The sequence below is a fragment of the Musca domestica genome, unplaced genomic scaffold (assembly GCF_030504385.1).
Source record: "Musca domestica strain aabys unplaced genomic scaffold, Musca_domestica.polishedcontigs.V.1.1 1, whole genome shotgun sequence".
NCBI lineage: Eukaryota > Metazoa > Arthropoda > Insecta > Diptera > Muscidae > Musca > Musca domestica.
This window is the reverse complement of record NW_026712114.1, coordinates 14,435,378-14,461,859: the sequence shown is the minus strand read 5'-3', so window position 1 is coordinate 14,461,859 and position 26,482 is coordinate 14,435,378. Positions and strand designations below refer to the sequence as shown.

Genomic DNA, 26,482 nt, shown 5'->3' with positions numbered 1-26,482 from the left:
GAGGGTACACATTTTCAGCTGGCCTCTTTAGCAAGTAAACTCGATCATTTTGCTTGTTTACAAACTGCTGGACAACGAATGTGTTCTCATCGGAGAAAACCACTTTCGGCCAACCGAATCAACTCTTTAGCTCTTTTGAGTCTATTTTCTTTCTGTTGCGTTGTAAGTTCTTGCACTTTTTGGAATTTCAATGGCTTTACCCCGAGCTCATTTTTCAATATTTGCCGAATGGAATATTGCGCGACACTGCGACGCGGGTTTCGATTAAGTCGCTTCTTTACTTTTCGAACCATTTCTGCTGATGTTGCTGTTTCTTCCATCCACTTCCTTGACGTCGGGCTACGCTACTCGTATCACGGTAACGAGCGATGGTACGAGACACAAAAGATTTATTCACAATTAAATGCTGGAGTGCTCTAGCGATTAAATTCCATCACGAATAACTTTTTTCTGGAAAATTCTCACCAAAATGTACGCTTGCAAACAATATAGGGAGCTGTCACTGCAATAATTTTGACAGTAATCTGAAGTTGGTTGCAGTTTTTTCATCTCATCCTGTCTAATTGTTTTTTTTTATTTTGTGTAGGTAAATACATTTCTTCTTAGCCACAAAATGGATTAAAAAAAAAACAATAATAATAAATGGAAGGATTTGCTTTTTATTATGGTTAATTTATTTTTTTAAACCACCTTATACATTGGTAAGGTTATTTGTATTGGATTTCAATATTGATCTTCTTTTTGAAAGACCAACAAATGCATTTTACAAAATTTAAGAATTCATTAGGCACTTCTTTTTAATTACCCAGAAATCTTGCAATAACTGATGAAAGAAGTATTTTTTTATTAAAGTAAAATATAATTTTTTTTCTAAACCTCCTCACAAAATGATAAGGTTGTTTGTATTGAATATCAATATTGATCTACTACTTTTTTAAAAACCAATAAATACATATTAGAAAATTGGAAATAATTTAGCCATCTTCTTTCCAAATACCCATGAATCTTGCAATAATAAAATGCTGTTTGTTATCTATTATAGCTGTTTTTGTTTTTATTGCTGAAACTCAATATATATATTAAACAATTTTTTATTTCTGTTTACTTCTCTACATAAAAACATATCTGTTTGCATCTGTGTGTGTGTGTTATTTCATTTAATCTTGTTAAGGTAACATTAGATAATCTCTTGTGCTATGCCATGCAACATTAAAATTCATTAAACAATATAAAATTTATTACATGTAGATATCAACACACACACACACACATGTACCTTTGAATATAAGTTCACTGACTCTGCTTACTCGAAATGCCCAAAAAACAAAAAAAAAAAAAAAACAAAAATATATAAACAATATTCTGTACGGAAATATGTATTTCGAAATTATTTCCATTTTTATTATACAATAAAAAACAATTTATGGATTAGTTTACTTTCAAAAATATATCCACTTGTAGTAAATACATAATAAATCAGAAAATAACACTAAGAAAAAACCAACAACAATAGCAGCAACAACAACAAAACTTATATGGAAATTCAAATAATAGATAACTAAATTTGATTTTCAAAAAGTTAGGCAATTAAAAAAGGATAATAAATTGTTAAAGGTTTTTTTTTGGCAAATAAAAATGCCACTACATCAATCTGGGAATAGATATACATATATATATATTTATATCTAAATATGTATGAAGGTAATGAACTGTATCCCAACAAATTGATATATGTAATGGGATTTAATTCTTGGAGAATTTTTTTAACAGATGGAACAACAATATTTAGCAAAATTTATTCCTTTGTTACGGAGGATGGAAGTTGAAAGAACGCCAATCAGAAAAAATATGGATGTTTTATCCTGGGTATAAAAATGTTGAGATAGACCATGCTACATTTTCCTGCTCAGTATGGGTTCGTGACGAAGACTTATTCGGAAAAGTATCCTGTGGTTTTCAGATCCTGGCATATACCTAGCAACCCAAACATTTCTAATATGTCTTCGTCACGAACCCAAATTGAGCAGGAAAATGTAGCATGATCTATCTGAACATTTTTATAGTCTCCACCATTCTATGGAGGGTATATTAACTTTGTAATTCCGTTTGTAACTCCTCGAAATATTTTTAATAGACCCTATAAAGTATGTATACTCCGGATCAGCGTAAAATTCTAAGACGATCTGTTTCTTTCGAACGAATTGATATAGAAGTAAAATTTTGCATACATGCAAAGTTTACCAGTTGGCAGGTTAAGTTCGTAAATGGGCCATGTAGGTCCACGTTTTCTTATAAACCCCATATAACGGTATCTCCCGATATTCTGTATTTTCATGATTTAGCGACATTATTTACCGGAATTATTTCTAAATTTTACATTTTATGTTCGTAAAGTGTACTACAGCCTATGACAAACCTTTTGGTATGCAGGTCCACGTTTTCGTTTAGCCCCCATATAACGGTGTGACGACGTGTTTTCACTTTGAAGCTGGGGTAGGTTCAGCGGGGGCCAGAGTCGTCACAAAAATTTATTTGTTAGGACATAAAGAGAGAGAGAGAGCGAAGCAAAAATATTTTCTTAAAACGTTATAAATTTATTTCCTTAAATAACACTAAACACTACACTAAACACAATAAAATCACGTTCAGAACTTTTTACGAAGAACACTAAATCACAAAGTTCAGTCGAAATGTTAATAAACGGGTAGCAGTGGTGGCAGCTTGGCACAGCGGCGGCCCGATGAATAGGCGAGCGACGAATAGGGTGGCGGCGGCTTTGGCACAGCGGCGGCCCGATGAATAGGCGAGCGACGAATAGTAGTGGCGGCAGCTTGGCACAGCGGCGGCCCGATGAATAGGCGAGCGGCGAATAGGGTGGCGGCGGCTTTGGCACAGCGGCGGCCCGATGAATACGTCAGCGGCGAGTAGGGTGGCGGCGGCTTTGGCACAGCGGCGGCCCGATGAATAGGCGAGCGGCGAATAGGGTGGCGGCGGCTTTGGCACAGCGGCGGCCCGATGAATACGTCAGCGGCGAGTAGGGTGGCGGCGGCTTTGCACAGCGGCGGCCTGATGAATACGCGCACGACGAATCGGGTGGCGGCAGCTTTGGCACAGCAGCAGCCCGATGAGTACGTCAGTCGCCGTCAACGCAGCCCGAAGAATAGGGAGTATTGCTACAGCCCTCACTCGACCCTGCGTTCAGTCGCCGTCAACGCAGCCCGAAGAATAGGGAGTATTGCTACAACCCTCACTTGACCCTGCGTTCAGTCGCCGTCAACGCAGCCCGAAGAATAGGGAGTATTGCTACAACCCTCACTTGACCCTGCGTTCAGTCGCCGTCAACGCAGCCCGAAGAATAGGGAGTATTGCTACAACCCTCACTTGACCCTGCGTTCAGTCGCCGTCAACGCAGCCCGAAGAATAGGGAGTATTGCTACAACCCTCACTTGACCCTGCGTTCAGTCGCCGTCAACGCAGCCCGAAGAATAGGGAGTATTGCTACAACCCTCACTTGACCCTGCGTTCAGTCCAGTCCAGTCTCCACAAATAGTCAAGGCTTATTGTTTGGCTTACTAAGACTCAATTCAACCGAGGTTGCGCGCCTTTTCTTCCTCCCAATCACACTTGACTTACCAGCCATCAACAGAAGACTGATCCCGATTGTGTGAAATGCGTCTCCTTTTATACCTTTTTGGCTGGACAACGATTGTTGTTTTCTCATGACAGCAGCTGATCCCAATCTGACAGTTTTGCGTAGTTCCGCCAGTTGCCACCAGGGGTTCCAATGTTGTATTTTAAGTATACTTCTTTCTACTAGGGGACCTGTGTGACCGTTAATATTCAAATACATTTAAATTACATGACCCTGAGTAGCTGTTAGTTTAATTCATAACTTAAATATTTTAATTCATTTTCAAACAAAAAAAATATAATTCATAGTTGATGTATATAACATAAGTAAGTAAAAATGGTCTTTAAAATAATAATGTACCCCAAAAACGAAAGCATGACTTTTGGGCGTTACATGGCATCTCTTCCTCCCTCTGATTTTTGATTCCTTGATTTGCTTTCTCTATTGCTATTGGGTTTCAATAGCCAGGAAGCCCTAGGGTGTTATGTAACCTTTTATTTCTCCGACATGGGCACTTTAGTTCGACTATATCTCGGTCGAATAGGAAGGTATGTTAGAGACCAATTGCAGAAGTTCGGAGAGATACCTTCACTACCCCGTCTGCTGATATTATTATGCGGTACTGCTTGCCATCTTGTTTAACAATTCGCTTCAGTTTGTGTCCCTTTTTCCAATTGTTTTTAAACTTCTCGATACGGATTTGTAGGTTTTCGGGATAATTTGGCAGTTCGAGAAATGTGTTATCGTTCACGGGATTGTCTGTCGAGGACGATGGCGTTGACTCAGTTGGGATTTCAGTGACTGGCAATTTGATTGTACTTGGTGTGCTATTATTCTCCTTACTGGGTATAAACACTTCATCGATGGAAGGTTGACTGCTACACAATGTTGGCTGATGAGGTGTCATCGTTTGGCTTGTGGATGATGATGAAGACGACGAGGCTGATGAGGATGAGGATGACGATAAAGACGACGAGGCTGATGAGGATGAGGATGACGATCGGGAAGATATCGATGGTGATGACAGTTCGACAACGTGTCCCGGCGTTCCTGGTAATGATTTATCTTCCTTCACGTTGGGGGACCTGTGATCGTCCGATATGACGGCAGCATTGGATTGCGATGGAATTTGTACGTCATCACTATGCAACAGATTTGCTTGTTCGGTTATGTTATATAGCGGTGATGATGGAGGAACACCAACCAGCGTCTGCCATTGGGTCCACCACTCAAAACTAGGATCTTCGGAAACTGTCACAAAACTACTTGCGGTCGATCTGGAGTCTTCTTCTAAATGTGCGAAAGCATGTGAGGATGAAGTAGGAACCTCCTCATGTTTGTGTGAGGTGTTGGATATTGAATGGATATCTTCGGTGTTGATCTCTTCCCCTATCGCGGGTGTGGGTGAGGGCGTACGATGATTATCCGGCGGTGGGTTGGTTATTTCATATATTGGATTTTCCCCGGAGTCGGGGACCAAAAGCTGCACAGTAACTGTTCTCTCATAACAGCGAAATCCGAGATATTTGTATTGGCTATCTTTCTGACGGACAAATCCCAGTCCATACCTTTTTGGCGGAGACGAGGAACGTTGATCTTCGTTATCCGACTCATCCAGCGAGGAATTATTCGAGGATAAGGGTGACTGTGCTCGCCGAGTCACTGAGGTTTCTAAGTAACCGTAAAACATACGCCGACATTCTTCATCCATTTCGAAATTTGATTGAGATTCATCCGACTCCTCCATATTGGGCCGAGGAAGAGTTGATGCGTCATCTGAGTCACGACACCATTCTTTACCCGGTGTAGCAGGCATTTCTGAGCACCTTGAAGTGGGTGTTGAGAGCACATCGGAAGCCGGCTTAAAGCTATTTGGCGAACCAAAACACGGGGCGTAGGTTGGTGTACGCGGGACGTCACTACTAGGCTGGGTTTCCTCGTTCAAAGAGTCAGTTTCATCGATATCGTCGCTGTTGTTTTCGGTCGTGTTACACTTTTGCTGTGGAACGTCATTCGGGGTTGTGCTGCACATTCGGTAAAATATTTGGTGCTGGGGCGATGAGGATTGACTGCTACCCTTTCTTGGATTGGGCTTACGGTATTGATTTGTTCTCCTCTTTCGGCTGGTACTAGGACCTTCGTCTAAAAATATTGTCCTTCGCCTTTGAGCCTCGACTTGTTCCAGATGAGCTCGAAATTTCTCCTTCGCCCGTTTGAATTTTTTCGTGTTGGGGCTATCTTGCTCCATCGTGATGTTGAAATTTTGAGAATTGCGATGGTCTTTGAAGTATGGGCTTATATTAGGACACTGATTAGTTTGGGTATTGTCAATTTAATGTCTAAAAATAAAATAAGAAATTATAATGAAATGGCATCACATAAACGTAAGTGGAACTACAATCAACATTCTACTTCTATGTCTACAATTTAATTTTGTTCTTCATAAAAAGGCTTAATTTCACTTAAGTGCGCGACGCGGGTGATGTTGTCTTTTCCTCGGACTACAACGATTACTGGAGATTGGAATTTTTGTACGACAAACGGCCCTCCGTATTTGGGCGCTAGTTTGGCGGCGAAATTTTCGACGGCCTTCGACTGAGGATGTAGACGAACTAGAACTTGCTCCCCAATCTTTGGTTTCCAAACTCGTCGTCTAAGGTTGTACTGTCTCCGCTGGTTTTGAGATGCTTTTGCCAAGTTTCGACGCACTATCTTAAATATTTCTTTCAACTCCTGGGCACGGTCTTCTGGTAAGACTATTCTAGCACCAGTTCCTGTTGTGAGCTGATCATATAATGCCTGGGGCAGTCGCGGTTCTCTTCCTTGTGTCAGGTATGCCGGCGAATATCCAGTGGATTCTGATGCACTAGTGTTTATGGCTAACATTATTTCGGGCAGCATATCGTCCCATGTATTATGTTGTTTCGAAACTTGTGCTATCATTGTTTTCACTGTCCGATTTGTCCTTTCAGTAGGGTTCTCTTGCGGGGTGTAAGGAGCCGTAAGTTGATGCTTTATACCCATTTCTGCTAGGAATTTTTCGAATTGGTTGCTAGTGAATTGGGTTCCGTTATCGGTTATCAATATTTTTGGAACCCCATATCTAGAAATAATTCTTTCTCTGCATGCCTTTATTAATCCCTCTGTCGTAGCCTTCCGCAATGGAACCAACTCCGTCCATTTTGAGAATCTATCCATAATAACGAGTAGCATTGAGTTACCGTGCTTAGATCGCGGTAGGGGTCCTACGAAGTCCGCACAAATAGTGGCCCATGGTTCCTCCGGGATTCTTATCAACATTTCCCCTGCTGGTTTCTGTTGGCTGACTTTATATTTTTGGCAACATTCGCACTGCTGGACATAACGTTTGATGTCCTGGAACATACCAGGCCAAAAATATCGGTTCGCCACCTTGTTGCTAGTCTTTCGCACTCCCAAATGACCTCCGGTGACACTGTCATGATTTTCTCTAAGGACCTGAATCCTTGATCCGGTGGGCACACACAGCTTCCATGGTGTGCAATCTTCATCGTTTATTTGCTTGGGAAAATGTCGATAAACATTTCCCTCAATGATTGTATAGTCTGGATACTTCTTCGGATTCTTGGTTATGGTTTCCTTCAACTTTTCTAGCCATGGGCACGGACTGGTGTCATATTCTACTGTGGCTAGGTCTAACGTTTCCAAAGGTGTTCTCGAAAGCGCATCCGCCACAACGTTCTGTTTTCCTCTACGGTATCTGATCAAAAAATTATATTGCTGTAGCTCGAGAGCCCAACGTGCGAGTCGACCTGTAGGGCTTTCAATAGAATTTAACCATTTTAGGGCCAAATGATCGGTAATAACTATAAACTGGTAACCCTCTAAATAGGGTCTCATGTGTCTAATGCCCCACAGTATGGCTAGACATTCCTTTTCAGTCGCTGAGTAGTTCTTTTCAGCCTGTTTTAAATGTCTGCTGGCGTAGGCTATGACACGTTCCACGTTATCTAACTCCTGTGTTAGAACTGCTCCAAGGCCATAGTTGCTGGCATCAGTTTGCAATATGAACGTCTTTGTGAAATCCGGACAAGCCAGAACGGGGGCTTCAGTTAACTTTGCTTTTAGGTCTGAGAATGCTTCTTGTTGTTCGGGACCCCATTTCCAATGTTTTCCCTTTTTAAGAAGACTAGTCAATGGTTGTGAAATTGTTGCAAACTGTGGGACAAATCTTCGGTACCAAGATGCTACTCCAAGAAATCTTCGTACCTCCTTTACCGATGTTGGAGGTTTCATTTCCACTATTGCGGCAACTTTATCTGGATCCGTCTTTATTCCCTCGCTACTCACAACATGGCCTAAATACTTCGTTTCTTTTCTGAAGAATTCGCATTTCTCAATGTTTATTCTCAGGTTAGCTGATCGCAATCTTCTGAACACTTCTCTCAAGTTCCGCAAGTGTTCCTCAAACGTTTTTCCAATGACGATGATATCGTCAAGGTATGCAAAAGCGTGGGGGTCCATTTCAGGCCCAATCACACTATCTAATGCCCGTTGGAAGGTTGCCGGTGCTGAATGCAAACCGAAAGGCATCACTTTCCACTGATATAGACCTTTACCAGCTACCGCAAAGGCCGTGTATTTTCTGCTCTCCTTCGCCATAGGTATTTGCCAATATCCGTCTTTAAGGTCCAGGCTACTCACGTATTTGGCATCCCGTAGTCGATTCAGTATTGTGTCGATGCGGGGTAAAGGGTAGGCATCTGGAACAGAACGTTTATTCAATTGGCGAAAATCCATACAAGTTCTCCAATTCCCATTTTTCTTTCTGACTAATGTGATGGGGAAACAGTATGGGCTTGTAGACGGCTCTATACATCCTCGTTCTTCGAGCTTTCTCACTTCGGCATTAATCACGGCTTGCATTGCAGGATTTCGCGGAGCATATCTTAATTTAATGGGTCGATCGTCGGTCATTACAATCTTATGTTCAGCTATTGACGATAGGCCATTTAATTGTTGGAACTTAGGGAGTTCCTGTGCCAGAAAATTTTCAACGATCTCACATTGCGTTTTACTCAATTCATCGTTTAAGAATTTAGGTCTGGGGGATACATTATTCGTAGCTGTCATTGTATCTATTACCTCTTTTGATGGGGTTTCCTCTCCTATAGCCACGGTACAATGCTCCGTTGATGTGGTTGGCTTACTTAATTTGACACTTATACCGGCGCAGTGAATGGTCGTGTGGAACTGTTTTAGAAATTCCAATCCCAATATGATGTTTTCCTTGAATTGCGGCATGATGAGAAATGTAACATCTGAGCTTTGGTTTCCAAATGTAACAGGTAACACTGTTGATCTTGTGATGTTCACCGTGGTGCCGTCTGCGAGGATAACATTTGCCTCATGCCGTGAATAAGTAAACCTTTTCTTGATTTTTTCCGCAAATTCTCTTTTTATAAAACAGCTAGTGGCACCAGTGTCGACAGTTGCTTTAATAGCTTTCCCCTCTATTAAGACAGTTGCAGTAAGGCGATATTCTTCACATTGCAATGATGTAATATTCTGGTTACTCTTCTTTGCCGGGGGTTCATCCTGCTGCGTTTCTGGATTGGATGAGCTTTCGTTTAGCACTTGGTCACCTTGATTGGTGCAATACAGGTTATTTCTAGAGTTGTCCGCACGTCGATTATAGTTTTGTTGATTTCGAGGCTGTTCTGACCGAGAATTATTTGGTATGCTTTCGAGTTCGTCTGCCAAGGAGATCAATTCCGAAAGTGTGGTAAAGTCTTTACGGCGAATGTACCATTGATAATCCGAATGCGCGTTTCTAAAAATTCGTTCCAATTTTTGTTCTTCGGTCATATTGGTGTGCTGCATAAGATGCTGTATAGAGAGTACATATTCCTTAAACGGCTCCTTATTACGCTGTATCCTTCTCCTAATTTCATCCTCCAATTTCTCAAAGTATCTCGGTGGCAAAAAGAATTTCAGAAAATCACTCTTAAATTCGTTCCAGGTAGTCCAGTGTCGGTTGTTGTTCCTTAGCCAGATTAAAGCTTTACCTCGTAACAACTCTGGCATTACTTTAATTATTTGATTCAATTCCACGATGTACATTTCAGCCATTTCTTCTACACGTTCTACGAATCCAATAGGGTCCATACCATTTTCAAAAGTAATATTCCATTTTCGGATTTGGTCGAGAATTACGAGTAACGACGAATTATTGGATGGCTTGGGCGGAGAATCTTTTTGAAATCCATATTCGGGGTTTGTTGGCGACATCTTCTGTACTTTTTGATCGTTTGTTACCCCTGTGCTTGACTCTCCATGTGACCTTTCCGCGGAAATGTGGGGAAGGGCGTACTCTGTTTTTATTGGGGATAATACTATTGCTTCTGCTCCACACGGTGTTACGGTTATAAGGGGTTGTTTTGTGACGGCTCGCAATGTCGGCGATTTGGTCGGACTGGTACTTTCATGTTTGTTCTGCAACTCTATAAGCCGTCTGTATACATCGGCTTCATGGTCGTTGTGGAGAAATTTAGCCCATCTTTTTCGGAGATCGTCCACTTTTCCAACTGGATCAAGATTGAATTCAGTAAGATATGTTACCAAGTCTTCTTGCTTTAGCATATAGGCCCAGGAGACCTTCAACATTGTCTTTTCGTTTGACATTTTTTTTTTTTTTTTTTTATTATTATTTTTACTTGTTTCAGTTTTTTTTTTTTTTTAACTGTTTTTCTTTCACTGGGTTTTCATCTGTATTTGTCTAATTATTGTTCACTCATTTATTTATTCTTTCTCTCTTTTATAGTCCCTGCTCGGGCGCCATTGTGACGACGTGTTTTCACTTTGAAGCTGGGGTAGGTTCAGCGGGGGCCAGAGTCGTCACAAAAATTTATTTGTTAGGACATAAAGAGAGAGAGAGAGCGAAGCAAAAATATTTTCTTAAAACGTTATAAATTTATTTCCTTAAATAACACTAAACACTACACTAAACACAATAAAATCACGTTCAGAACTTTTTACGAAGAACACTAAATCACAAAGTTCAGTCGAAATGTTAATAAACGGGTAGCAGTGGTGGCAGCTTGGCACAGCGGCGGCCCGATGAATAGGCGAGCGACGAATAGGGTGGCGGCGGCTTTGGCACAGCGGCGGCCCGATGAATAGGCGAGCGACGAATAGTAGTGGCGGCAGCTTGGCACAGCGGCGGCCCGATGAATAGGCGAGCGGCGAATAGGGTGGCGGCGGCTTTGGCACAGCGGCGGCCCGATGAATACGTCAGCGGCGAGTAGGGTGGCGGCGGCTTTGGCACAGCGGCGGCCCGATGAATAGGCGAGCGGCGAATAGGGTGGCGGCGGCTTTGGCACAGCGGCGGCCCGATGAATACGTCAGCGGCGAGTAGGGTGGCGGCGGCTTTGCACAGCGGCGGCCTGATGAATACGCGCACGACGAATCGGGTGGCGGCAGCTTTGGCACAGCAGCAGCCCGATGAGTACGTCAGTCGCCGTCAACGCAGCCCGAAGAATAGGGAGTATTGCTACAGCCCTCACTCGACCCTGCGTTCAGTCGCCGTCAACGCAGCCCGAAGAATAGGGAGTATTGCTACAACCCTCACTTGACCCTGCGTTCAGTCGCCGTCAACGCAGCCCGAAGAATAGGGAGTATTGCTACAACCCTCACTTGACCCTGCGTTCAGTCGCCGTCAACGCAGCCCGAAGAATAGGGAGTATTGCTACAACCCTCACTTGACCCTGCGTTCAGTCGCCGTCAACGCAGCCCGAAGAATAGGGAGTATTGCTACAACCCTCACTTGACCCTGCGTTCAGTCGCCGTCAACGCAGCCCGAAGAATAGGGAGTATTGCTACAACCCTCACTTGACCCTGCGTTCAGTCCAGTCCAGTCTCCACAAATAGTCAAGGCTTATTGTTTGGCTTACTAAGACTCAATTCAACCGAGGTTGCGCGCCTTTTCTTCCTCCCAATCACACTTGACTTACCAGCCATCAACAGAAGACTGATCCCGATTGTGTGAAATGCGTCTCCTTTTATACCTTTTTGGCTGGACAACGATTGTTGTTTTCTCATGACAGCAGCTGATCCCAATCTGACAGTTTTGCGTAGTTCCGCCAGTTGCCACCAGGGGTTCCAATGTTGTATTTTAAGTATACTTCTTTCTACTAGGGGACCTGTGTGACCGTTAATATTCAAATACATTTAAATTACATGACCCTGAGTAGCTGTTAGTTTAATTCATAACTTAAATATTTTAATTCATTTTCAAACAAAAAAAATATAATTCATAGTTGATGTATATAACATAAGTAAGTAAAAATGGTCTTTAAAATAATAATGTACCCCAAAAACGAAAGCATGACTTTTGGGCGTTACAACGGTAGCTCCCGATATTCGGTATTTTGATGTTTTTAACGACATTATTCACCGGAATTATTTAAAATTTAGTATTTGAAGTTCGTAATGGATACTACAGCCTAAGACAAAAAATTGTCTATGCAGATCCGCGTCTTTGTATAGCCCCCATATAACGGTACCTTCCTGTATTCGTTATGTTGAAGATTTTGGCGACTTTATTCACCGGAATTGTTTCAAAATTTGGTATTTGAAGATGGTATCCTTTACTAGAGCCCATTACAGAAAATTGTCTGTGCAGGTCCACGTCTTAGCATAGAACCCATATCACCGTACCTCCCAATATTCGGAATTTTGACGATTTTAGCGACGGGAATTGTTTGAAATTCGATATTTGAAGTTCGTAATGGATACTACAGCCTATGACAGAATATTGTCTGTGCACATGCGGAATTTTGGTTGGTATATCTGCATAGTTCTCTCAACCAAAGACCTGATTTTAATTTGGAACTTATCGGCTCAATACCTCTATAGTGCCATTTTCTAAATCATTTTTCGAGTTACAGTAAAATTAAAATGCCTATAGACGATATAGTCCTAAACTTGCACGTCAAAATATAATTGTATAAATGAATTTCGGCAACATCGACTGCCCCTTCTTTACTTGTTATTATTAAGAAATTCGGAGTGTTAGAAATGTTCATCGCTCGCTTCCTCCATTTTATGGTCAGTTCTTTTAGACTCAATGGATAAGCAGAATTCGATTGTGGACAGAAAATCAGCCAGAACCATTGTAAAATCTACCAATGCATCCAGAAAATGTCACAATGTGGTGCGGTTTATGTGTAGGTGGCATCATTGGACCATACTTTTTGGAAGATGGTGCTAATCGTAAACTAACTGTGATTGTTGAAAGCTAACGTGTGATTATATCCAAATTGATAGTCCAAAATACAATAGATTGCCTTGCATTGGCCGCCAAGATCGTGCAATTTTTTATTTTTTTTTTTTTTGAAAGATTTTGCTTGTCTTCTGGTCCTACCCGAATAAATTCCAAACAGAATCCAAAACTATTGTCACTTACATAAACTTGTCTCTCTATTCAAACCCTCAGCTTTTTCGCCATTCCAGCAGAAAATATCGAAGGTAGATAAATTACCAAGCCCGAGATAATATCAACGTCGAAAAAGAAAAACTACAGAATAGGCCAACCAACATTAATGTGTCCAAGGAAATCCCGAAAATGTCACACATGTTAGGATTCTCTGTTTTTATCTAAACGTTTTTGCCACATTTACATATAGACACATACGAGATATCCCTGGTGTTGTTTATTATTATTATTCTTATTTCTCGGTGTTGTTGTTGTCGTTGTCGTTGTTGCTGCTGCTGTTGTCGTTTACCCTGATGTCGTTCTTGTTGAGCGAAAGTCTCTTTGCAAATGTCGTATTTCAAACGTTTGGGAATACGATTTACTGTCAAAGACAAGGCGAACAACAGCTTTTGACATTAGTATGGATATATGTATGAATACATGTGTGTGTGTATGTGTGTTTCAGAGATTGTTTGAGATACGACGACAACGGCAAACTTTACATACAGAAATCGATTTACATATGAATGTGTATTGGGGTGGAATGGCAAAAGTAAACTGTGTACACCAAGGCATAGAAAACGAAAGTAATTGTATGGGTCTTTGATGTGCCCTAACTTGGCATATATGTAAAGCTTTCGTCTGCCTGTCCGTTCCACCCCAATCCACAAAAAATATTGCCTGAATTTGTGCCATACAAACGAATTGAACATGATAAGATTTTGCGTTTCGTTAAAAAGAAAACCTAATCTGTAATTGATTCGCATTGAGTTTCCAAATCAGTTTGAATTTGAATTGTGTAACGAAACTCAGTCACTCGAGGCTATATATTGAGAAAATCCATGCTGGCTGGCTGGCTGGGACTATGCACAACAAAATATATATGTGTGTGTTTGTGCGTTTGAAAAAACGTTCGTGCGTGCATGTGTTTTTGTGGAATTGCTTTGAATTGTATTTGGCTGTTACCATAGATTCAATAATATGATGCGGTGAATGCCTGAAACAAACAAAAATTCTCACAAAAATCCGGAATCCATGCATGCACATTGGCAAGTAAATGATGGATGCATTGGTAACTATGCACGAATGAATTTATGTTCGCTGGATTTTCCAGCGAAAAACAATTTTTAATAATAAAGTTCTGGTGACAGAAAATACACACACACCCACATGTATGATGGAACCATATAGCGTTCTCTCTCTATGGTGGGAAGATATGACATATTTTTTGAAAAGATTTTCTATGCTGAAACGCAGACCGCCAACTCCACCCATTGTCGTCATCATTATTATATGCAATTTTTCTTGAAATGCAAAGAACGGTTATGGAAAGTTCCGCTGTTGTGGAATAGTCCTTGAACTTGGTAAACACGTAACCAATGATAAATCTATGCCTCCATAGATAAACATGTGTGTCGCCTATTCCCAAAGTTGAAGACCAATACACATATTAAAAACCAGTAAAGAAAGTCTTAAAATCTGGCGGGGACGACTTTATGATACCCTACATCACTTTGCTAATTTAGTAGAGCTTCGTTTTTAATGGGAGAATTCAATCATACACGCTATGATTATAATTATAATTTAAAGTTCAAAGGACTAAATATGCCGAAGCATTTGTATCTTTTAAATTCGGACTTGTATTGCCAATTTGGTGCACAAGTAATTTGAAATCGGATAAAAATATATATGGGAACTATATCCAAATCTGAACCGATTTCAATAAAATTTGGCAAAGATATTTCTGAGCTGTATTTGATATATTTCCCTGAATATCGTTGTTAGGGAGTGCATATTACGGCTGTGGGTAACAAATACGACAAATCAGATGAACAATATATATGGGAGCTATAGCTATATCTGAACCGATCTTCACCAAATTTGGCACACTACCTTCTAGACTCAATTCGGTCCTATGTGCCAAATTCCATCTCATTTGGACAAATATTAGACGTTTGGTACACAATAAAAAGTAAATCGGACGAAGTTATATATGGGAGCTATATCCAAATCTGAACCGATCTCTATAAAATTTAGCAAAGGTATTTCTGAGCTGCATTTGATATATTTCCCCAAATATTGTTGTTACAGAGTGCATATTACGGCTGCGGAGGACAAAAATAACAAATCGGATGAACAATATATATGGGAGCTATAGCGATATCTGAACCGATTTCGATCACATTTGGCATACTTATTTTCATTATTTCCATAATATTCGGGGAAATATTAGATGTTTGATGCACAATAAAAGGCAAATCGGACGAAGACATATATGGGAGCTATATCTAAATGGGAGGATATATCTAAATTTTTACAGATCATCTCCAATTTCAATAGGGTTCGTCCTTGGGCCAAACAAATGTTGTTTGGAAAATGTCATCTCAATCGGATAACAAATGCGACCTGCATTTTGTTCGCAAGAATTCATGGACAGACTGACGGACGGACGGACATGCATAAATCGACTCAGAATGTGATTCTATGCAGATCATCAAAAGGAACTATGGGTCTATCTCGTTTCCTTTTGCCTATTACAAACAAATGCACAAAGACATAATACCCTGACCACCTTGTGGTGTAGGGTATAAATGCAGTATAAAAATGATCAATTATAGAATTCAGAGACCTTACAAAATTATTATTTGAAAATCCACCGTTAAAAGACGTTATATGCCTAAATTCTATGATATTAAGTTGAAATTCTTCAAAGAATACTTTTTAAAAAATCGCTTAGAAATTCATTGACAATGTTCCTTAAAAATTCCTTATTTTGTAGCTGAAGAAGCCTGGAGGTGATTTTCTTAGAAATTCCGTAACTGGAAAATCCTCAGAGAAACATTCTAGAAAGGTTCGTGCTGATACCATGACTATTGTTATACAAATATTTTCAAAAATTTACAATAATGACTTAGAAAGCTCTAAAAATAAATATTACAAAACCCTTGATTTAAACTTGGAAAGCCAATTAGGTAATACTTTTGTGCCACAGTGTGGTGTCGCCTTGCAGTCCATTAGCGATATTTTTGTTATCTCTTATGAGAACCCAGCAAATTTTCTATGCAATATCTCATATTTGTAAATAGAATAAATCCCTTTTCTTTTTTTGCCCACTACCTTGAGTCGTTGCGTTTTGTCATTCAGCGCATATTGTGTTGCGTTCTATTGCCTTGTGTTGTCATCACAGCAGCACGTTTCACATCGAAAAAGTCTGTGAGGCGAAAACGCACACACAATACGGCAAAGCAGCTAACATTCGTGAGGCGAAAAAGAAAAACTATTTTCTTCCATAAGTCTTAGCTACGCTACGACGAAAAGATTCTAGTTTTACGCGTAATTCATCACTTCCATGCAATTTCATTTCAAATAGCAAAAAAAAAAAATATACATTATAATTGTATTATGTCTTCTATGCAGAGAGAGAGAGAGGAAAAAAACGAATTATGTTTTCCACAAAAAAAAAAAAAAGTTGACGATGTTATTTTTTCTTGCTTATAATTTTATGGAAGTATCAACAGAATCCAGGGTATGTATGCTTGTCACGGAAATATTAGTTGGAGTTTTATTTTAATTTGCATTACCGTTTTTCTTATTCCTTTTCTTTTTCTTGCTCTCTTCTGTTTTTTTTTTTCTTTTTTTTGTAATGATGCAGAAAGTTTAATTGAATGGAAAAACTAGGGAGGAGGGTGTCTTTGTTGACATCTAATGGAAATATTATAAATAAAATAATAATTTTGTTTTCATGGCAGTAGGCAGCAAGGAAAATTAAAAAATACCTTCCCTTAGGCTTCGAAAAAAGTATTACAACCTCTTACCAACACAAAAATGTGGCCTTATAATATGGTCTTATATATTCTACCATTCCAAACAAAATGTTTTTATATTAAAAAAGTGTTTTGTTTTTCACTTACATTGTACTCTCAACGTTATGCTGGAACTTCTGGTTTCACCTTCCGTATTTGTTGCCCCACAGGCATAAGCCCCAGCACTTTCTCGTTCCAATTGCGTTAGATGCATTATCTCGGAACTTTCACCAGACATACGCATACCCTGAAAAAGAAAGGGAGAGAGGGAAAATATTATTTAATACTGAAGAAATTTTAAAAGAAGTTAAAAAGTACCAGTAGCTTTTGCCGACAGATGTACACCCTCAGCCAATATTCGATCATTTAAATATATTTTGACTTCTGTTATGATTATGTTGACCCTTATTGAAGTAGGTTCCGAAGGAATGGGTCAATATTGTCCATTTCATATCGGACCAAAATTAATATGAAGCATTCCATTCTCATACCTCATCTAATACAGATGAAAATATTGGTATTGACAAAATTACAAGAAGTTCCAACTTTTACATCCAATTGTATGCGAAAGCAAAAATGCCATATACATCTTAGGCTTATGATTGAAAGAAATCATTGCTATATGTAAAGAATCGCTGACTTGTTTCGTAAGTAACGAGAGATAAAAGTATTGTGGTTGAGGCACCAGAACGGGTTCGCAGTCTTCAACAAAATCAAATGCTATATTTTTTTACATTTTTTTGTTTACATTTTGTTGAATAAAAGAAAAAAAAGTCAGCAATAGCATCAAATTTTAGAATATGTTTAGATTTGTTTGAATTGTTCACCTTTGGCACGAATTGTGGCCTTCAAACGGCCAATAAGACCACCACACGCTGCCCGAATGTTGCTCTGCAGCATCTTAGCCCATTCCCGTCGAAGTGCTTGCTTGAGGTGACCTAGACTTTGGTATTTTTTAGGGCCAACCTTGCTTTCCAACATACTCTAGACACAATAATCCGACGGATTGGTATCCGGAGATTTTGGTGGCTATTGTGCGCGGGAAATGAAGCGAGGAACCCCATTTTGTAACCATGCTTGGTACTGAGTCGTGTTGGAATGTCCAAGGTCTGAGCTAAAATGTTTGCGTACCCAAGGCTTTAATACACCATCCAGAATATTTTCACGATAATATTCTGCATTTATTCTGATGCCATGGTCGATTCATACGAGCGGAGAGCGACCATCGGCTGTTATGGCGTCCCACACCATCACCATGGCCGACGCTTGAGTTCTGGTGGAAAACCGATAGTGCACATTTTCAGCTGACCTCCTTAGCAAGCAAACACCATTATTTTGTTTGTTTACAAACTGCTGGACAACTAATATTTTCTCATCGGAGAAAACCAGTTAACCACTCCCGGCCAAGCGACGCAACTCTTTAGCTCTTTTGGGTCTATTTTCTTTTAGTTGCAGTGTAAGTTCTTGAGCTTTTTGGAATTTCAATGGCTTTACCCCGAGATCATTTTTCAATATTTGCCGAATGGAACATTGCGATATGTTGAGCTCACGAGCCATTTTTTTCGGAAACTGCGACACGGGTTTCGATTAAGTCGCTTCTTTACTTTTCGAACCATTTCTGTTGAAGTTGCTGTTTTCTTCGTCGGGCTACGCTCCCAGTATAACAGTAACGAGCGATGGTAGGAGACACAAAATATTTATTCATATTTAAATGCGGGAGTGGGTTTTCCAGCACTCACGAACTCATGTTTGAATTTCATCACGAATAACTCTTTTTCTGGAAAATTTTCACCAAAATGCTTTTGTACGCTTGTAAAGAAGATAATGGGCTGTCACAGGAATAACTTTAGCAGATGTTGGACGAATGGCTTTGAAATGACAGCGGTCTGAAGTTGGTTGCAGTTTTTTTCATCTCACCCTGTAGTGTTAAAGGGTGTAGAAAACCCTTAGAAAATGTGCAATTAAAAATTGCAAGTCAAATTGAAGAAGTCGCATACGATAAAAAATATAAGAAAAGTTGAAGGAATGTTTAAAAAATGTTAACTTTTTTATTGTCACATTTTTACGCGAATTCTTAGATATTATACTTTTCTGTCAAGAGACCATTCCGAAATTGATGAGTATTGTGGAAATCTGTCCAGCGGTTATTGACATATAAGGACAATAACTAAGACCTATTTCTTTTACATATATATTGTACCTATTTTGCTACATATCCGATATCTTGGCTATTAGAATCAATGCAATAGTCTGAAGTGACCTTTTAATAAATATTTGATATCGCTTAAAAACAAAAAAAAATTCCAGCTTTATTCTTTCACTATATACTGCTTTTTCGTATCCTTATAGTTCGAATATCCAAATACACCTCCTTATATATTTGCAACACACTCACAGCGATTCTAATATCAGAATTGAAGGTCTTCTGTTGTTGTTTCGTTTGCTGTTTCGTCTCGCCAACAGTAAGTCAATCTCTCAACTTTCAACCCTTTTGAGAGGGCCTGTATTCTCGATATAATATCCCACACCATTTGGAAAGTGAGGTAAGGTTTTGAAAATTTTAACTGAAGTAATCAATGAACCGAATATGCGGTGGAATGAATCATTATATCAAAATCTGACAACATGGAACTCCATAAATAATTTTCTGTCATGGGCGTTATACCAATTACACGTATCAAATACCAAATTTAAAACAATTCCGTAACCAAAATCATCAAAATACTGAGTATTGGAAAGTACCATAATACGGGTGCTATACGAGAAGGTGAAACTGTATGGACAGTTTTATGTTGAAGGTTTGGTATGCAATACGAAATATAAAACATTTCCGTTAAAAAAAAAAAAATGCATAAATCTTAAATCATATCGAATATAAGACAAGTAAAAAGCTGCATTTGGAACGAATTTGGCAATTCTCAAAAACAATAAAATCCGTTAAAAATTGTGTTAAAGTCTTAAAAATACCGAATGTAGCTGTAATATTATGGTCTATACCACGACATGGACCTATATAGGTAACTTTTGTCATAAGATATTACAATATTCAAATGGGAAACTTAAAAAAAATCGGGGAAAATGTAGGTAAAATCATCTAAATACCGAATATCGGAAGGTACCGTTATATGGGGGCTATAAGAAGACGTCGACATGCACAGAAAATTGTCTGTCTTAGGCTGTAGTATTCATTACGAACTTCAAATACCAAATTTGAAACAATTCCGGTGAAAAATGTAGCTAATACAGGGTTGCCCATATTCGACGGACCATCTGGCAACACTATAACTTTTGACAGAGATGTTACATCGCTTAATGACATACCGTGTTTGAAGCGTCAGTCCAAGCAGATTTTTACCATGAACCAATACACGCCACGCGAGCGCTCTGAAATAGTTGAAATTTACATTCAACAGAAGAGTCAATTGTGAAAACTCAACGCGCTTTTAAAACATTAAAAAATATGAGAAGTGCGCCTTCTAAGAACACCATTAAACGTTTATACGAAAAATTTTCGACTGGTGAGGCTCTGTCTAATCCGAAGAGGCCATATAAAAGACGGCCAATGATTTGCATTTGTTACCGTACAAAATTCAATTGACGCAAAGAATGTTGCCTGCAGTAAGCCACGTCGATTGGAATGGACCCAAAGAGTCATTGGTCCGTCGAATATGGGCAACCCTGTATTATCAAAATACCGAATATTGGGAGGTACCATTATATGGGGGCTAAGACGTGGACCTGCACAGACAATCTCTTGACATAGGTGGTAGCATTCATTACAAACTTCAAATGCCAAATTTGAAACAATTCCGGTGAATAATGTAGCTAATATTATCAAAATACCGAATATCGGGAGGTACCGTTATATGGGTGCTATACCAAAACGTGGACCTACATGGCCAAAACTTGGACCTACAATGCCAAAAGTCCTGCAGACATAATATACATTTCAGTAAAATTTTATCAATCTACTTCAATTCGTTCGGAAGCTAGACTGATTTCCGCAGACGTACAGACGGACGGAGATCGCTAAATAAAAATAGAATTTTATGCTGATCAAGAATATATATACTTTGTGGGGTCTAGAATGTATATTTCGAGGTGTTACAAACGGAATGAGAAACTTAATATACCCTCCATACCATGGTGGAGGGTATAAAAATACAGAGAAATGGGCACCGTAATATTACGTTTGGCTCATCCCACAGCGCCAGTTCTGCTTACCAAAAGTGGCCCACTGGCCCACTATATTACAATGACACCTGCATACCAAGAAATGTGTGGTCGCTTCGATTCTAAAACCTCTAATTGTTATCTATTAACTCCTAGATTATGAGTTTATACCCCCCAAAAAGTTAAAAAATAAATTGTTGCTCTCTTTTGTTTCATGCATGTGTCGGGTCCTCATACTTCTCTGCAAGTTATCCTATACAGCCCCAAAAATTTCAACATGTCATTTATTTAGCTAAAAGCTCTGTGCCACTCTCCCTCTCTCTCTCTCTCTCTCTCTTCCAACCTCTCTTAAAAATTATAATTTGTATTACATTTGTTTATTTCTAGCAAATAATTAGTAGTAATGAAAACACACGAGTGCACACGCACACACCCACAAACAGCGGTGCCACCTCATCTTTGGTGACAGCGTCAATGTTTTAATTAACATTATGTTTATTTGTAAAAGTTAATCTTAAATATATAACAAAGACATTATTAAGTCAAAGTTCATACAAACAGGTATTGTTGCTGTTGCTACTGGGGATGGTGTTGGTGTTTTTGTATTTAAGGATATACAACATGATTATCAGCAGTAGCAGCAGCAACAACGACAACAAGGACAGAAAGCATTGTAACACTAATGTGAATGCTGTTGGAATATTAAATCAGAGAGTAAGAGGGGTGGAGTTTTTTCTTTTGCATTGGTATGGGATTGCTCTTGATGATGAAGATGATGATGATGGTGGTGTTGGTGTTGGCGACGCAACAGGAAAATACCATCTTTGTTAATGGAACCCGAATTAAAGTCATGTTAGAAGCGTACTTACACAATGTAAACTGGTGTGTCTGTGTTTGTCTTCGTCATCTCCTTCAGTTTCTTCTGCTTCTTATTCATTTGCTGGGTATTTAAGTCGCTATTTTGTTTTTTTGTCAATGTGTGTGTATGTCATTCGCTGCCAGCCAACCAGACAAATAAACAATTGTTTATGTAGCACAGTAGCAACCAGCTCGTCAGTCATTTTTTTTTGCCGCCGCGTTAACAAGAAAAATAGGACAAAGACACTTACAACGCATTAACATTGCTTGAAGTTCTTAGCAGGAGTAGGAGCAGCGGCTGCGGCAGCAGCAACATGGCAGGTTGACTTGTTTCCATAATTATCCCCCAAGTGAAAAGTAAATCTTATGAAGCTGCTGTCGCTTTCTTTTTGTACAATTGTATGCAACACACATAGCTCTTTATATCTGTGTATATCACCAAAAGACAGTCATTTGTTTGTGTCAACCACCCCCAGCCCCCTGCCGCTGGTGCTCCCAAAACTCCAACCCAACCCGACCAAAAGAAACTTGTTAAGGGTAATGTTGTTTTTTTTTATTTTGAAATATTTTAATGAGTTTTTCTTGTTTGTCATTTACTTTGTTTTATTTCTTTTTTTGGATTTACAGATTATACATTTTTTTGTCGGTGTTGTTGGTGTTCGTTCGTCGGTGTCGTCTGCGTGTTTGTTTACAACAACAACAACAGAGTTAGCATTATTATCATCTTCAGCATGAACATCATAAGCTTTGGCATTAGTCTCAACATTACCATTACAATAATATTAGAGAACAAGTCAAATAGGATAACAAAAAGAAGTACCTGGAAACCACCAAATATATTCCTAATACAGGTTTTAAAGAGACCCACATTGAAGAAACCTACATTGCTATTTTTGGCTATGGGACACAGTGGTTGTTTTGGGAGAAATATTGGATAGTAAGATGTAAGCCCTAATATTTAAATGCCGAATATTATACAGGGTTGCCCATATTCGACGGACCATTGGGCCCTTTGGGCCCATTCCAATCGACGAGGCTTGTCCGCAGGCAACATTTTTTGCGTCAATTGAATTTTGTACGGGAACAAATGCAAATCAATGCGAATAATCCGTTGTAAAGTGGACCAAGCCATGCCCAACTGCTGAGAACGGCGTTTTTGGGATGTTCTTGCGGATATCTCAACACTGGCTCGTACGGCAGCGATGTTCTCGGCCGATCGCCTTGGTCTACTTTTATATGGCCTCTTCGGATTAGAAAGAGCCTTACCAGTCGAAAATTTTTCGTATAAACGCTTAATGGTGTTCTTAGAAGGCGCACTTCTCACATTTTTTAATGTTTTAAAAGCACGTTGAGTTTTCACAATTGACTTCTTCTGTTGAATGTAAATTTCAACTATTTCAGAGCGCTCGCGTGGCGTGTACTGGTTCATGGTAAAAATCTACTTGGACTGACGCTTCAAACGCGGTATGTCATTAAGCGATGTGACATCTCTGTCAAAAGTTATGGCGTTGCCAGATGGGTCCGTGGAATATGGCCAATCCTGTAAAATGATTTATAACACTATGATACAAAATCTGGGTCAACACCTGGGATGTGGAAAGTACATTAAGAACCCCAATAAACAGAACCCGGAGCGAACTTTTAAGATATAGCTGATGCATTATTTACTTGTCACCCTGAAGAGCACCATGAAGTAATCCCCTGACCGCAGTGTGGAGTAGGGTATGAAAATCATATATACTATACCCTACATCACACAATGTATTTTTGTAAACAAGTACTGTCCTTGTATTTTTGTAAAGATTGTTCAAGGACGAACCCTACTGGAATTGGACATAATCGGTAAAAATTTATGTATAGCTCCCATATACATCTTCGTCCGATTTTCCTTTTATTGTGCACCAAATTAGTAATATTAGTCCAAATAGTATGGCATTTGGCACATAAAAATATATTGGGCCTAGAAATAGGGTGTGAACCTAGGAATAAGTATTTGGTGGAAATCGGTTCAGATATAGCTATAGCTCCAATACATATTATGCATACTTTTGTTAAATTTCTCCTTCACAGCTGTGATATGCACTTCGTAATAACGATACTTAGAGAAATATATCAAGTACATCTTAGAACCAGCTATGTAAGTTCATATCATGGCAAAAGATGGAACATTTAGTACTACTTACTACTTCTCAAATGGTAAGTTCCAAAAAAAAAAAAATGTGATCCATCAAATGCAATAAATTTGCAAATTTAAAAAAACCATTTACAAATCTGTTAAAATCTTAATAATGCAGAATATAGGGAGTTACCGTTATATTGAGGTCTATACGAAAATGTAGATTTTTGTCACAGCCATTATAGTATTCAAATACGAAACTTAACCATTCTTCTGAAAAACATCAAAATACCAAATAAAAAATATATATTCCGGTCATCAAAATACCTATTTGGAAATTCAAATACGAATTTTGAAATTATTACGGCGAATAATGTGGCTAAAAACATGAAAATACCGAAAATAGGAAGTTACGAATTTAGTAGGGCTGTATGAAGACATTGACCTGTATAGAAAAGTTTATGTCACAAGCTTTAGTACCTATTGCGAAGTGCAAATGCGATATTTCAAACCATTCCGGTGAAAAATGTCGGAAAACTTCAAAATACCCAATATAGGGAGGTACCGATATAGGGGGCAATACGGAAAAGTACACCTGCATAAACAATTTCATGTCACAGACTGTGGTACTCACTATGAAGTGCAGGTTCGAAATTTGAAACAATTCCGGTCATCAAAATACCGAATATAGGGAGCTACCGACAAGGGGGGCTATGCGAAGATTTTTTTGTCACAGGCGAATAATGTAGTCAAAATCATCAAAATACAGAATATAGAGAGGTACCGATGTAGGGGGGCTATATGAAGACCTGGACCTGCTTAGGCAATTTAATGTCGCAAGCTGTAGTTATCATTACGAAGTGCAAATACGCAATTTTAAACCATTGCGGTGAATGATATAGCCAAAATCAGCAAAATACCGAATACAGGGAGGTACATATATGTCACAGACTGCGGTACCCATTATGAAGTGCAGGTACGAAATTTGAAATAATTCCCGTGATCAAAATTCCGAATATAGAAAGTTACCGAAAAAGGGAGCCTATACGAAGACGTGGACCTGCACAGGTAAATTTTTCTGTCGCAGGCTGTAGTGCCTATAAGGAATACGAAATTTGAAATAATTACGGCAAATAATAAGGCTAAAATCATCAAAATTCGAATCTAGGTTATACGGGGACTATATCTAAGAGTGACCTAGGGTGAGATGAAAAAACTGCAACCAACTTCAGACTACTGTCATTTTTAAGCCACTCGTCCGATATTGTTTTAAAGCGTACAAAGGCGTTTTGCTGAGAATTTTCCAGAAAAAAATTTGTTCGTGATGGAATTTTAGCGTGACATCAGAATAAATATAGTGGAGGGTGTATTAAAGCCTTGGGCACGCAAACATTTTGGCTGCAGACCTTGGACATTCCAACAGAACTCAGCCCCATCGCTCAGCACGCGCGACCCAAGAATGGTTACAAAATGAGGTTCCTCGCTTCATTTCCAGCGTAAAATGGCCACCAAAATCTCCGGATACCAATCCATTGGACAATTGTGTCTGGAGTATTTTGGAAGCAAGGTTGGCACTAAAAAATACCAAAGTGTCGATCGCCTCAAGCAAGCGCTTCGCCGGGAATGGACCAAAATACTGCAGAGAAACATTCGGGCAGTGTGTGATGGTTTCATTGGCAGTTTGAAGGCCATAATTCCATTTCGAACAAATCTAAACTAATTCTAAAATATTGCTGCACATTGAAGTCTCTTTCAAGAAGCAGTGTTTTATTAAGTGTTTCTTGTCCATATCTCATATATATGTGCTTGCTGACCCATAGGAAATATCCATTTTATTTTCTCTTAAAATTATTCAATTATTCTAAAAACTGGCTTTACGTCCGCCCTTTATTTTAGCATTACAAAAATCCCATAAATTTATTACAAAATTTAATATTTCTGACACCTTGTCAAGAGTTGATGAAATTTCAATTTTTCATTTCAAAATGCGTAATTTCCCCAACTTCCTATTCTTCTGGGTTTACATGTTATGTTCTGCATTCGCCTTAACTTCTCTATATATTATATACATTTGTTTAATATCATTAAAAGATTGTCTGTATAAGTGTATTGAGCAAATCAAACAGATACAAATACATTTGCTTTACGGCCATTAAGTAGATACTTATGTGCGTATGGTATATACCAAAACATATATAATACATAAGTACACATGTAGGTGCATGAATTTTCCCGTTAAATACCATCCTGATCCTATCAAAAATAATAATATATCCGTCATAATGTAACATTTTTATTTTTCCTTGAAGGGAAAACCTCAAAAACCTATTGTTGTTTTCATTCGGGTCTTTGATGTTGTCTACTCCCCTCTGGCAAATGTTTTGTGGCTGTATGAGTGTGTGTGTGTGGGAAAAACAAATCTCTTGTAAACATTAAGTGACTAAAGT

The 26,482-nt window shown here is 39.1% G+C and overlaps 2 protein-coding genes across 7 annotated transcripts in view; both read right to left on the bottom strand.

Moving 5' to 3' along the window:
- Nucleotides 1-26,482, bottom strand: part of LOC101891802 (uncharacterized) — a 475,789-nt gene that overhangs the window by 97,263 nt on the left and 352,044 nt on the right. For all 5 annotated transcript variants that reach the window (XM_059119400.1, XM_059119411.1, XM_059119404.1 and 2 more), the window contains exon 11: nucleotides 16,997-17,135. In XM_059119400.1, coding sequence (XP_058975383.1) covers nucleotides 16,997-17,135 — 139 coding nt within the window. The remainder of the gene's footprint in view (nucleotides 1-16,996; nucleotides 17,136-26,482) is intronic.
- LOC131801192 (uncharacterized protein DDB_G0271670-like) lies at nucleotides 2,574-11,998 on the bottom strand. 2 transcript variants are annotated; one of them, XM_059119429.1, is made up of 2 exons: nucleotides 11,563-11,998; nucleotides 2,574-5,970 (listed from the first exon to the last, which is right to left on the bottom strand). In XM_059119429.1, exon 2 carries the CDS (start codon nucleotides 5,877-5,879, stop codon nucleotides 4,185-4,187), a length of 1,695 nt encoding a protein of 564 aa, XP_058975412.1. In that variant the 5' UTR covers nucleotides 5,880-5,970; nucleotides 11,563-11,998; the 3' UTR covers nucleotides 2,574-4,184. The 2 variants fall into 2 exon arrangements, with proteins under 2 accessions (XP_058975412.1, XP_058975409.1); XM_059119426.1 differs by lacking the exon at nucleotides 11,563-11,998 and adding an exon at nucleotides 8,756-10,884.

Bases quoted from the DNA above. Each gene is read 5' to 3' on its own strand.
- LOC131801192 (XM_059119429.1), bottom strand. From the start codon at position 5,879: ATGGAGCAAGATAGCCCCAACACGAAAAAATTCAAACGGGCGAAGGAG.